Source organism: Alosa pseudoharengus, unplaced genomic scaffold, assembly GCF_046254945.1.
Source record: "Alosa pseudoharengus isolate Yale_2024_CS ecotype anadromous, Long Island Sound unplaced genomic scaffold, YU_APseudo_1.1 YU_APseudo_1.1_scf_10, whole genome shotgun sequence".
In the NCBI taxonomy this organism is placed as follows: domain Eukaryota; kingdom Metazoa; phylum Chordata; class Actinopteri; order Clupeiformes; family Clupeidae; genus Alosa; species Alosa pseudoharengus.
The window spans coordinates 34,445,627-34,460,469 of NW_027468565.1; the positions used below are offsets into that span (position 1 = coordinate 34,445,627).

Below are 14,843 nucleotides of genomic sequence, written 5' to 3' on the forward strand. Positions count from 1 at the left end.
CCTTATTTATGCAATTTCACCACCACTAAAAAAGTGGGCCGGTCTTGGGCCTGAAACTCCCGGGCTGAAAAGTGGCCCCACTCCGGCCCTGGCCTAGCCTAGTTGCGTGCCTGCGTGCGTATTCTGTCTCCTGCTCAAACAAAATGTGCGTGCGTTAATTTTGATAAATGTTCACGCTCAAGTTAAATAATAGAAAATTGTAAATAGCCTGATGGCATGCAGCTAATGGGATACTGTGCATGGTGGGCCAATTTGGAGTGAATACACATTACACACACACACAAGGGAAATTTTCTTTTGTTGAATAGCCTGATGGTACGCACAGTGCGTACGGACGTACACCTGCAGGCGCGCCTGGATGAGCAAAAACATTTTGAAACTAAATGATGACAAAACAGAGGTTGGACCAAAACCAAAGCGAGACATTGTTCTTAGTAATCTGGGTAACTTGGCACACCAGGTCAAACCAAAAGTAACAAGCCTCGGTGTCATCTTAGATGCAGAGTTAAAGCGATGGTTCGGAGTAATTTCACCCTAGGGTCCTTTGCACCATGACCCGAGCCAAACACCCTCCCAGAACCTGTTTTCCCTTGGTCGAACCCTGGTCTAGTAGCGCTGTCAGAAACTAATGAGTTTCTGCAGGCGTAATGGAACCAACTTCTCGTAAATTACCCCACTAATAATGCCCTGAATGGTACGAAACTTCTACAGTATGTTCTTTGCTCATAAAACGAGGCATTGAAAAGTTTGTAGGTACACCAGGAGTTTATTTAAATAACACTTGCCTGATGGATGCTACTATCTGCTACTATACCGCTGCGTTGACGTTACTTTTGTGATTTGGGAAAAGCCCGTAAAAGTCCTGGCGTTCAGATGAACATGGTGACGTTTTTGTGAAATTCATGAAGTGTGTCAACAACATCCTCACATGGCCATCGGACCAAAGACAGATCCCCTGTTGTGTCAGTGTGCCAGACATCTATGGACGCAGTGCTCGCCAATACAAACTTGACCAAAAGGACCATGACAAAATTATGTCACTGCTTCCACAATTTCTTGGATAATAGTTAAAGACACTATTCAACTTAATTTTCAATAACATTTTATTTGGAGAGTGACAGGGGCAAGGAAAAACTCCCTTCTATTTGTAGTGTTCTTACACTATGTAACATTCTTGTTATTTAGTTATAACCGCCGCGCAGCGAAACGGCGTCATATAGGTTTAGTCAGATTTTTTTTTCTTTTTCTTTTTTTTTCTTCTTTTTCGCATGGCCAATTTTCCGTCAAGGATTCCCAGGACACTGAAAGACCGGGGTGCACTAAACTTGGTGGGCATGTAGCCCCACAAGGATAGTATGGAACCATTGTTTTTCGTTTTGATCTGTAGCCCCCCGCTGGACTGGAGGGTAGGGCGGACACAGTTTTCTGTGAATATCTCAAGAACCGTAGGGTTTAGGAGGACCACCTTTTTTTTGTATGTTGATCTTAAGGGGCCATGTCAACCCATTCCATAACCACTCATTTCATGTATAGCACCACCTAGTTAAAAATGAAAAAGTAAAAATGAGGTGTTGTAATCGCAGGTATCTGTGACCTAACATGGTCAAAACTGCACTAAATTGGAAGTGTAAGATCAATATGACACCCTCTGAATGCATGCCAAGTTTCGTGGAATTCCGTCCATGGGGGGCCATACAATAAATTAATTTATGTTACTGTACACCAACTGGCCTGTAGGTGGCCAGACAGTTTTCTGTGAATATCTCGAGAACCGTAGGGCCTAGGAGGACCACCTTTTTTTGTATGTTGGTCTTAAGGGGCCATGTCAACCACTCATTTCATGTATAGCGCCACCTAGTCAAAAATTAAAAAGCAAATAATTAGGTGTTGTAATCAGAATATATCTGGCTGACATGGTCAAAACTGCACGAAATTGAAAGTGTAGGATCATTATGACACCCTCTGAATGCATGCCAAGTTTCGTGGGCTATCGTTCATGGGGGGCCATACAATAAATGAATGTATGTGTACATTTAGTGACCGTACACCAACAGAGTTTTCTGTGAATATCTTGAGAACCGTAGGGCCTAGGACAGGGGTCGGCAACCCGCGGCTCCGGAGCCGCATGCGGCTCTTTGATCCCTCTGATGCGGCTCAGCTCTTGAAAATAATTAATGAGTATTTAATTAAAATGTATTTTATTTTAGTTTGTTCATTTTCAAAATGTAATATTGTAGGTCTATCTGAGTAATTTAGCCTAGGCCTATATAACTTTCCACCTCACTTGACTCCGTAACCGTAGCCTGCACAATATTGTTACATTTGCGGTTCGTTGCCATGTCAATATCAAACAAAATCACCGATTTCCCTCCATTTCAGTCAACGAGAACACTTTAATTGTTGTTGATGTGTGCGCTTGCTGTAGGCTAGATAAGGAAAATGTCAAAAAGGAAACGTCAGCGACCACAGCTTGCGAGCGCGAACACAAGGCTGAAATGGGAAAGTTTCCATCCGAAGACTGATTCTGAAAACGTGAAATGAACTGCCCGTTATATCACACACTGCAACGAGTTAGTATTGCTGTGTTAACCCTGTTCGGTTCCACTTGCATGTGAGAAATCTTTCTCACATACGAAAAATATAAAGACAAACCTGCGCTGACGTTAAAGGGCAATTCCGCGCAAAACTGTCACATCCATAAAGCCAACACAATGCCATGGTATTTTGTTGGCGTTATGGATATGACAGTTTTGTGTGGAGTTGCCCTTAAATGGTGATAGCCTCAATTCTTGCATGAAACTTCACCTCACTGAGTAGGAGTCAGCCAGACTACAAGGCCATCACCAAATCTAATCTCTGGTAGGCCTAATGTTCAATTTCACCAATGACATGGCAACGAAAATTGAGTGTTGTGTTATTAGCTATTACTTTGCATACCAAAGGACACTGGAAAAAGAGGGGGTGGTGTTTAGCCTACATGGGAAGCCTAAGGCCTATACTTCTGTCATTCCACTTTACATTTCAAGTTACTTGCATATTAAAAATAGTAGAAAATGTATTTAAAAATCCACTCTTGAATTAAAGTAACTGTACGGTAAATATCCAAACTTTTTCTTGTAACTGTCTTTATGTGGCTCTTCTGAGATTAAAAAAATAATACATTTGGTAAAAGTGGCTCTCCAGGCAAAAAAGGTTGCCGACCCCTGGCCTAGGATGACCAATTTTTTGTGTATGTTTGCCTCCAGGGGTCATGTTAACCCATTCCATATGCAGACATGTGCATAAACAGATATTCACACACACACATACATTCACAGTAATCAGATGTATGACACATACACACACAGTAGACATATGTACGCATGCATGCACATGCACACACACAGGCACACCCACAAGTATGGAAGAATATTAGACTCAAAAGTTTTGTACGTGTGTATCACGTTTTGAAACTGTAGAAATTATTTGTAACTGTAAAAATGATCTGTACAAGTAATTGTCAATATCACAAATATGCCCTACACTTACAAATCTATTCTACGGGTACGGAACGGTTTTACAGCTACAAATCATCCTACAGTTAAAAATATTTTACAATTACAAATATATTCTACAATTACACATCAATATTCTACGCACAAAAAGCTGCTCTACAGTTACAAATCTTTTCTACAGGTGTACAGACTTTTGCACCACCTTAGGGATGAGAAGTGTCTCATATGTATTGTGTGTGTGTGTAACAGGATTTGTAACTGTAAAAATGATTTGTGATTTAACAAAAAAATAACACGAACAATTTTAAGTATTACTCATATGTCGTTCACTTACAAATATATTCCACAGGTATTAAATATTCCACAGTTGCTGTCTTTCAATTACGAAACTATTCTGCCATTACAAATCTCTGCTGCTCGCACAAGTATACAAGTACACAAATACTTTTGAGACTGTTCTGGCGCTTCCTGTTGAATAGCCAATGGCGATCCTCAGGTTTGGCAGCCAACCATGAATCTCAGTTCACTAACCAATCACAGAGCAGGAGCAGCGCCGTCGTTGTCTGTGGGTGTAACCAAACGTGGAGTCTACGCTTGGAGCACGCTAGTTTCCTGTATTCTTTGAGGTATGTTGGTAGCCTACACCACACAAACTTGTTCTATGTCCACTATTCCTTGTTAATACAGCCAGTGTACCTGATATACGGGGCAACGAGGTGATATCAATCAATGGCAACTAATGTGGGCAACAGATAACTAAGCTACCGCTAGTTAGCCAAATCCCACTCAATCTCAATGTAGAATAGCAATGGTAGCTAAATTTTCAGTTTAAGCAGCATACAAGTGCGAACGGAAATGTAGTGTGTGGATGGATGGAAATAAATAACAACACTCAACATACTTTTGAAGACATTTTGTTTCAAGTTTGTAACAAATGCGGTCAAAGTTTTAAGGGAGTTTGTCAGTCATAAGGTAGGCTTAGCATTATTATCAAGAGGTGTGCTAACCATTAGGCCTCGTATGCCAGGTCTACCTCCAGATTGTGAGGTGCTACTTCGGACTTGACGAACTCTTATAGTAGGCAACAGAAACTCCTTACTGCAGAAAAACCGTAGTACTGTAGGTTTGATGCTCAACAGATTGCTCTGGAGTTAGTTATAAGTTAATAATAAGTATCCATTGATATGTGTGACAAAACATACCAACTGGTGTCAACATCAGCTAGGCTATGTTGGCATTTTCTGATGGTTCTTCATGACTGATCATAAGGTACAAAATAAATAATACAGAAATACTGTGCTGGGCATTGGTAGACACATTCATCTGTCTATGTATCTATTTCTTCTGTGTAAGCAGGTTCTTATGGATCCCCAGTTGCTGCCTCCTTCTGAAGCACAGGTGGGTCATAAAATATATTTTACTGTCGCCGCCCGATGTGAGTTTCAAAAAGCATACCTTTTGAACTTGTTGACGGCAGTATTCTTACTTAAAACAACATCCTCGGATGTGTATGTTTTATATTTTGTAAAAGTTAAAGAGAAATCACTACTATTCTATCTTTAAAAGTCAGTTTATTTTCAAACATTTTTGTTGGTTCCTGTCAGTGATAGATCATTATCTATGATAAATTTATCTACACTGGCAGGTTATTAGTTAGGCTGAAAACCAGACTGGAACAGGCTCTTCAAAGGCAGCCTCTGGACCTAGACTATTTATCAATACCCCCTTTAGGAAGCACCATTAATGCTTAATAACTTCCTTTCACCTTCATTATTGTATTTGGGTGAAGGGAGAAGTATAATTCAGATGTTTTTTGTTTTCACAGTGCAGGATTGTATGTTTATGAAGCACATTTGAAAAAAAATATTGACTGTTACCCAGGGGTGAAAGTAGTTTTTACTTCTTGGTGGTACTATGATATAGAGTTAAAATTTCACTTAGCCTAATTATTTATTATTTATTTGTTTGTTTATTTACTGTATTATAGTCTACTTATCAAGCATTCACTAGGACTTATCACTCTAGTATCACTAGATATCTTTAACCCACCTGTATCTGTTTTTGATTATGAATAAATTGCAAACACTTAATTTCAACATTTATTTATTTATTTAGCCTAGTTACTCTGCTCGCTCCCACTTCCAATCGTTTTTTTATATAGGCTACTGTATATCATGAAACACGTTTCTTTGAGTCATGCCTTTTTATTTGGGAGACTGCAACATATGTAGCGTTTCACTATCATGAACTGGTTTATTGTCACAAAGCACACAATGCAGCATATAACACAGCGGGCCGTGTCAGGCCCAGAACCGAAAGAGGCAGAACTTTCTCGAACAGTAGCCTATATTCTCCGGGGGTCCCGCCCCCCTCTCGCCAGGCTGCCAACCATGAGTGTGCCCGGGGTTATGCATAGCGCGGGCACTCCCTGATTGACAGCCGGTCGCTCCAATACTTCTGTCCGCTAAAACACTTTCATTATTGCTGCGCAAGATCTGGTTAAACCGTACACGTGCTGTCTGTCTCTTGTCTCCAGCGAAACACTGCACACATAAAACCAGAATAGGCTATTGAAACATCAACATATTTTTCTTTAGCCTGTATGTTTTTTTTATTTATTTCGGAGACTTTCCAAGAAACGTCCGTCTGCTAAAACACTTTGGATACCAGTGCACGTTGGCGCAATTAGGCTACTGTACGCGCACTATAGCTTGCTCGTTGTCTGTTCAGCTGCACGGGAGGTTTAGACACAATTTAGATACAGTTCAGAACGATGTATATGAAATATATTTTGGGGGAAACGTGTTGCTTCTGGTAATTTGACGTTAGCAGTTGTGTTGTCATGCTGAAAGTGCAATATTTTTCAGAGACATTATAGTTTTCTTTCCGGTACGGCGTACCCTCTCCAAATATTTTAGTGGTACTCCGTACCGGCCAGTACCGGCTTACTTTTACCCCTGCTGTTACCACATACAGTGGGTCCCATTCAGAAGTGGCCACTTCTTTCGCACTTTCTGTGATTCATGCAGCTGTGTGAAATGTATTAAAACTTATCGCCACAAGGTGGCAGTTTAAGTCCACTGTAGCATTTGTAAACAGGGCAGTGGAGTGCATTCAAAGGCGTTGCAGTGGCAGTGAGATACTGTAAGCAGAACGAAACTGAAGATCACCTCGTTGAAGTCATACAGTAGACTAGGCTAAATCTGCGCACTGTTTTTGTTGCAGATGATTTTGAAAAGAGTGGTTTGACCAGATGAAACGGAGGTTGACGAAGATGAAATGGAAGACTCATGCCGTGTCACAGCCTACCTCAGACAATACGTTGTAAGTGGTATGACAAATATTTCCTAAGATCCCCCCCCCCCCCCCCCCCCCCCCCCGATTTTGAAACCTGGCTGATCAGAGTGATTTGGATTTGATGAGAGATCTGTACTTGAACCACTCGCAGACTGAAAAATATGTGAAAGTATCCCAATCCGTGAATTGGTGAAACACACTGAGCACACAGTGAGGTGAAGCACTCACTAATCCCGGCAGTGAGCTGCCTGCAACAACAGTGGCGCTCGGGGAACAGTGAGGGGTTAGGTGCCTGCTCAAGGGCACTTCAGCCGTGCCTACTGGTCGGGACTCAAACCGGCAACCCTCCGGTTACAAGTCCGAAGCGCTAACCAGGCTAGCATTGTATAACAAACAAACTACTACTAAAAGTATTTTCTGATATTGTCTTTTAATTCTTACAGGTTCTTTAGAGACATTGAAAGACCTGGTGGTCTTCTGGACGGGACACCTTCAAAGAAGCTATGGATGCAACGCTGAAATAAAGCAATTATGGTTTTGGCTTGATCTAGTGTTGTTTTCTGCAAGTTCAATGCAGTATAGTCAACAATTTCAGTGTTTCAGACGGTGACCAGAGTTCCAGTTGTTCAATGAATAAACTATGCAATGAGAAACTGTATGCCGATTGCTATTTTTCCTAGTTGTATATTTAACTACAATGTGTGCACCATATGCAGTAGCCAGAAAAGTTGTGATTTTGTTTCTCAGCTGCCACAAGGCACCTACGTGTATCCCCAACTTGCTCTGAGAAACTGGCTCTGGTAAGAATTGATGTCTAAGTTGCTTTGGATAAAAACGTAAGCGTAATGAATAAAATTATTTATTAAAGTTCACATATCCCAGCATTAGGGAATAATATTTAAAAATGCAATTTTAAATTTATCAGACAGGACAGGGGAGAAGTCTACAATAATGGTGTTCAAAGACTAGAATACAATAGACCTAAGAAACACATTTTAAAGAACAAATATAGGAGGGAAGGAGATGTATTTTCTATTCAGTGGTAGGCTACATGTTCTCCATGCTGATGTAGAGAATGGTCCAGTGGAGTGATCTTGAAGGCCCTTGATAAGAGATATTACATCAGTGTTTCTCAAACTTTTTCAGAACAAGGACCACTTAACCAATAAATAAAACAACCTCACAGACCACCTAGCTAAACAAAAAAATAGTAGGCCTACTCATTGAACCACCTTGCTTATTGTCAGGATTCATGATTTAAACTGGCGTAGCTTACATAGGCAGTGTTACAGAACTGTTTGGATTTACATAAAAGTTGTTCAACATCACAAACAAATCATCTATAGGCCTATTATATTTTAGCATGCCTGCTCGCGAACCACACTTGCACACAAGAAACACTGGCTTAGGCTACATGAATAGACAAAAACAACGATGCATATTTACATTCACACTGAAACACTATGTAGAAAGAGAGCATTCTGGAAAAGCATGATTGTATTTGTAGTAGTTTATCTGCACAGGTACAGTTGGCAAATTATCAAAGTTAACGAACCATCAGAAATGTAAAACGATTAACATAGCTTAAGTCGCCCATTTGAAATGTAAATAAATTGATAACTTAACTACCTAGGAACAGCCAGAAAGATAACTGCCGATAGAGAGGGGAAACATTTTGTTAACTACTTGCCCCGTGTATCAGGTACACTGGCTGTATTAACTAGCAATGTACCTCAAGGAATATAGGAAATAGCATCGGAGCCCGTTCCCTAGACATTCTCTGCTAGCGTGCTCCAAGCGTAGACTCCAAGTTTGGTTGCACCCACACAACTATCCACGACGACGGCGCTGCTCCTGCTCTGTGATTGGTGTGTGAACTGAGATTCATGGTTGGCTAGCCAAACCTGAGGATCGCCATTGGCTATTCAACAGGAAGCGCCAGAACAGTATCAAAAGTATTTGTGTACTTGTAGAAAATACTTGTGCGAGCAGCAGAGATTTGTAATGGCAGAATAGTTTCGTAATTGAAAGACAGCAACTGTGGAATATTTAATACCTGTGGAATATATTTGTAAGTGAACGACATATGAGTAATGCTTAAAATTGTTCGTGTTATTTTTTGGTTAAATCACAAATCATTTTTACAGTTACAAATCCTGTTACACACACACACAATACATATGAGACACTTCTCATCCCTAAGGTGGTGCAAAAGTCTGTACACCTGTAGAAAAGATTTGTAACTGTAGAGCAGCTTTTTGTGCGTAGAATATTGATGTGTAATTGTAGAATATATTTGTAATTGTAAAATATTTTTAACTGTAGGATGATTTGTAGCTGTAAAACCGTTCCGTACCCGTAGAATAGATTTGTAAGTGTAGGGCATATTTGTGATATTGACAATTACTTGTACAGATCATTTTTACAGTTACAAATAATTTCTACAGTTTCAAAACGTGATAGCCTACACATGTACAAAACTTTTGAGTCTAATATTCTTCCATACACAAGCACATGCACACACACTCACACAAACATAAACACGTACACGCACACATGCACACAATTCAAGAATTTCTCAGAATTATAAACAGGCAAGATGGGGGTGGGGTTGTATAAAATGTATTTTACATGTGAAATCTATGAACTAATCATGTTTTGGTACTTGTTGTCTAGAAGATACCAGTGAGAATTGAGTGTGCATAATGCAATTCAGTGAGACGGTTAGAATCATATATGCCTTTCACCTTTTGTTTTTAGCCAGCAGCCAGACCAGCAGATACCCTGACTTTGCTGAATTACTGAAGCTAAGCAGGCTTAGTTAGTACTTGGATAAGAAACCTCCTTGGAAGAGTAGGTTCCTGCTGGAAGTGGTGTTGGTGGCTGGCCATTAGGTGGCACTCTTCCCTGTGGCCAAAAGCCACCAAACAAATATCAATCCCAATGTCCTATTGCAGTGACAGGGACACTGCACTGCAGGAGATGTTTTCCTTTGCGTGAATGTTAAATTGAGGTCCTGACTCACCATGGTTGTTAAAGATCCCATGGCACTTATCGCAAAGAGTAGGTGGTTCCCTGATTTGCTTTATTTATGTACACATACATAAAGACACACACACATGCACACACACACACACATAAAAACACACACACAGACACATAAACACACACACACTACACATGCACACACACGACACACACAAACACGCACACAAACACACATACACACATACACACACACACCCTCACACACATGCACCCAACACACCTACATACACAAACACACACACACACACACAAAACACATATACACAAAAACAACCACACACTCTGCACACACTCAATTACAAACACACAAAAAAGGAACAAAGTAGGAAAGGAACACAATTTGACAAGCGTGACTTATTTTTGTGGAAAAAATGTGCTGGACGGTGCGGCGGTCATATTTTGTACCGCTCTGCGGTACATCTAGTTCTTTAAAAGTTTGATGGCGGGTCTCTTTCATGGGGGATAAGGGGTTAATCCGTGACAGTCTCAGTATTTAATTGTTTGCCATCACTGAGCATAATACTAACTTATTTCCACTATTTTCATGCTTTATCATCACTAAATTCTCCCTGATCTACATTCCAGACTTCTGGAAAAAATGTCCAAAATGGTGCATTATGAAGAATAAAATTCATATTATGGAGCTTCATAGTGAAAAATTTTTTTCATTAAAAGAAAGAACAAATATGTATCTTTATCTGGTATAAATCCCATTAGGATCATCAAGTGCCCACATGGTCATTTGGGGGTCCAAATATGGGGTTCCAAAAGAGTCACCTCTGCCCGAAAGGGTTTGTGGACCCCCATAAAACCCCCACCAGTGGTACCATAACCCTCAAATTAATTTTGGCAAGAGCAAAGTTCCCAAATATAACAAATAATCCTGTTTACAATAAATATGATCATTAATCGTGATGCTAGCGGCACCCAAAAAGTAATAAATAATTTTGCCCGTCAAAACAAAAAGGATTTTGGTGACCCACCTCTCACCCAAACAGTAAGGAATGTTGATTCTGCCTGCAGAATTGTGTAGTACAAACTGCAATGGACTAACACACCAATTTTCAGCCTTCTATCACTATTATAAGATATGTTATGGGCCTCCAAAAATGCCAACAAATGAAATGCGAAATTCCAATGTGTCAAAAAGGGGTGTGGCACTTGAAATTCAAATGGACACCATGGGCAAACCTTTTGAGATATTGACCTGAGACTTCAGATTCCTTTGTTTGGTAACATAAGGCATATTTTCACCGCTTTTCAGCAAAATCTGAGAGGTGTCATGTAGATGGGTGGCTGAGGCGTGGGATGACCCAATGACTGAACTTGAAGTTTGGAGAAATGGAAAGCAGAGGACAGATACAATGACAGAATGAGTTTAGAGAAATGGAAAGCAGAGTACATATACAATGACAGAACTTTGAAAGCAGAGGACAGATACAATGACAGAATGCGTTTGGAGAAATGGAAAGCAGAGGATATACAATGACAACTTGGAGTTTGGAGAAATGGAAAGCAGAGTACAGATACAATGACAGAACTTTGAAAGCAGAGGACAGATACAATGACAATGTCAATAGCCTGTCATATGTTAAGGTTTTACTCAAGCTATAGGCTATAGGGGGCGCATCAGACATTTGTGCTCACGGGTCTATGATCTGTTAATCCAGCACTGACTAGGGACGCCATAATTCAGTATCCTGATGGCTTGACTGTCACAATGTCTAATGTAACAACCATGAGTTTCATGACTTATTGCTTATTTGCTTGACCCCCTCATTGCTGCTTGCAGCTATATTTATTATTATTATTACTATTGTTTGTTTTTCTTGTTTGTCTCTAAAGCACTTGACTATTATTATTATTATTATTATTATTATTATTATTGTTATTTCTTAATTTAATCTGCATATTTTTTATAGCTTCCTGGGTTGGAGGAGGTTACATACTTGGTACAGCAGAAGCTGTATATAGCCCAAACAAGGGACTGATCTGGGCACAGATGCCACTGCAGTATGCAGTTTCATTTATTGTGGGTAAGTTTGTTACAGAATTTGTATTTGCGAGTGAGTAAAGTCATGACCTTATCAGGACCTTATGGTAATTTTGATAGCACTGATGAAAGAAGACGAAAGAAGAGAAAAGTCAGACGATGGTAGAAAAATCCAGAACACAGTTTTATTTACAATGGTATCCAGGTTGAAGGACACTTAAAGCCTCTCTAAAGTGTTTTTACCTAAAATAACGGGGTTCACTCTTTATTACGACATCCCGTTATTACGACAACCCTCTATTACGACATACCGTTATTACGACATGCCTCTATTTAGACATGCCCCTACTCCGACTTTTTTTAGTACCGCTATTCCGACATTACCAATCCTCATTTTCAATTTATCTCAGTTCCTGTATCCTATCCTATGCATGGATGAGTCATGTCATCTGCACCTGCAGCTACATCAACAATCCACCCGCCATCCACTCCAAACAATGTTTTTCCCAATAATTGATATCGGCACACATTTCAGTCAAAACCTTAGGTGATTTTGAACTGGCCATGTGAATAAATGTTACACATTATATGTAAAACACAGGTAGCTCTCCTCATTTTATTCTCTAAGCTCTCAGGGGAAAACGGTCGGAACTCCATGCATCAAACAAACTCTGTGCGTGCAGGCCACCTATATTATTTCATTAATGGCCGTCAATCAATGGCCAATTGCACAAAGACGGGCGGAATTCTTGCTCCAGTAGCCTAAAACACTTCAGTGAACGTTCAAATAACCCCCAGAGTTCAGTGTCCATATTCAAGTTGCTTATATTGCATTTTAGAGGACAATGATAAAGCCATGTGCAACGCATTTTGGCTTGCCAGCAGGTTGGATAAACTCAATTTACTACACAATAATGTAGGCTAGGAATATATATTTTATATGTCATGCGTGCAGTTGTTGAATTGCACATAACATGTCTGCATATTTATTTAGTCTTCTTTCTCTCGACTCTAGGCTAGCGCATGCATTATCATGGCCCTATAATTGTGCAAAGACAGTCGGGATATCCGACGCTCCTTTTACAGTAAACCACTTCACAACGAACGTTCAAATAACCCCCAGAGTTCAGTGTCCATCAGTCCCAACATTTAGAAACATAATCGAAAAGTCCAAGCGTGAATTGGGTGTGTTTTGATTTTGAGAGAGACTGGAGAAGGGCCGTATGTCTCACAGCAACTGCGATAACCTTCTTTCTTTATGGCTATCCTAACCTCCAAATATCCACATCTAATGAGGGTCGGCGACTATCCAATACCCAATACTATTTGCAATACCCTCGATATGCATATTATTGGAAAGTTTAGTTTATGGCCGTTCGTGTGAGTACAATAACTTAATTTTGTAAATGTTACCAAAACGACTGGTTTCGCCTTGCAGGGTCACATTTCATTTGTTGTCTTATCTTTTTTTATTCAAAACAATTCGTAGGTATCTATACTCAAGTGTAATTACCACCAGACACAAATAATCATCACCTAGGTTAAATCTTCTCTCTCTCTCCACAATCTGAGATGCACGCGCTATAGGCTATAATTTAGACTACCCGACATTTTAAATAATCAACTTGTTTTAGCTCTTAAACACGAAAAATATGTATTGAACATTGATGTTCAACGGAGCTGGTGTGTGTTAGGCGCACTCTTAAAGACGCGACTAACCTTTCGGTTTCATTCGGTTAAAGTTCTTGTGCGTAGGCTATTACAGAATCCAATCCTGTCGATGCCCCTGTTATTTATCAATGTAGCCTTTTATTGTTTTTTTGCCATGAATCGTCTGAGTTGTGATGAAATCGTGTGTTGTTTAAAGTTGGGACGATTACTGTAGGCCAAGGCTATACTGCCCATATTGGAATAAAAAAAAAATAATGGCCCACCCTAGGCCTACTTCGCAAAAGTCCACTCCGTTGAAAAATCCTGGCTATGGCACTGTTAATGACCTCGTGTCGGAATGACAGGACGTTTGAAAAAAGGTCAAGTGCCGCTACTCCAACAATGGAAAAAAAAAATGTCGCAGTAGTGGGACGCCTGAAAATTAATGTTAATGCCGCCACTTCGACAATTAGACGTCAATGTCTAAGTAGCGGCACCAAGCGTTAATTTTCTCGTATTTGAAAAAAATGCCCAGATCCGTTTATTGGGTGCCACGGATGTCTATCAAATGCGTCTGTGCATAGCTCATCCATGGAGGTATTATATATAACTGGAGAGAGTGACTAAGTCCCGCCCCCATTCATTTCAATGGCCCATGCTAGGCTAGCTACTTCAGCCAAAAAAGCATGAAATTGACCGCAGCCATCTTTACGAAAATGTCGTTTCATGGGTGTTCGTTTCCGGCATCAGCTAGAATTAGCCTATTAGATTCCACGTTACAGAAGACAACGTAAGGTACAATGGTATGTCGTTGATGAAGATTGGCCATTCCTGAAACGTGTGGATAGCTGGAATTTTTGCTGCACCCAGTGTGAATTTGCAGCTTGTTAAGCCTAGGCTACATTTGCAGGCAGACGGAATGAAGACGCAATGCAAGTTAAACTTCCGATAGAAGCGCACATCCCTCGGGTATTGTGGTTCGAGCAGGCATAGAGTCTGCAACTGTTGTTGGACATTTGGCTTTTGCCTCGACTGGCAGCCTGAACATTTAAATCAAATGCATAGCCTAATCATGTCAATGTTGCAAGAAAGCAAACGAAATAAGTCATTGACATTTGTTTCTTTTTAAAACACTTGGGGAGACATAGGTTACATGATCCAGACGTTGCGTTCTACAGAACTACAGCCTGTGCGTTTTAAAATAGTCTTCATACACAACGCAATAAGTAGGCTAATAATTGGATATAGGTCATTGCTATGCATCTGCCAAAGTGTATGGTCATAGTCAGTTACTTTAAGGTAATTGGTACCCCGCATATACGGCAAATAATAGCCTAATATGACAACATTAAAAATTTTCT

General features: G+C 40.1%; 1 protein-coding gene and 1 long non-coding RNA gene across 3 annotated transcripts in view; both read left to right on the forward strand.

Annotated features, from left to right (window-relative positions):
• The window catches only part of LOC143106398 (high-affinity choline transporter 1-like), a 92,519-nt gene that overhangs the window by 13,897 nt on the left and 63,779 nt on the right, over positions 1-14,843 (forward strand). For both annotated transcript variants that reach the window (XM_076270674.1, XM_076270680.1), the window contains exon 2: positions 11,762-11,875. In XM_076270674.1, the coding sequence (XP_076126789.1) occupies positions 11,762-11,875 (114 nt within the window). The remainder of the gene's footprint in view (positions 1-11,761; positions 11,876-14,843) is intronic.
• LOC143106431 (uncharacterized) lies at positions 4,038-7,447 on the forward strand. The gene is made up of 4 exons (XR_012983686.1): positions 4,038-4,120; positions 4,851-4,892; positions 6,720-6,818; positions 7,235-7,447. It is a non-coding gene; the product is annotated as an uncharacterized LOC143106431 (long non-coding RNA).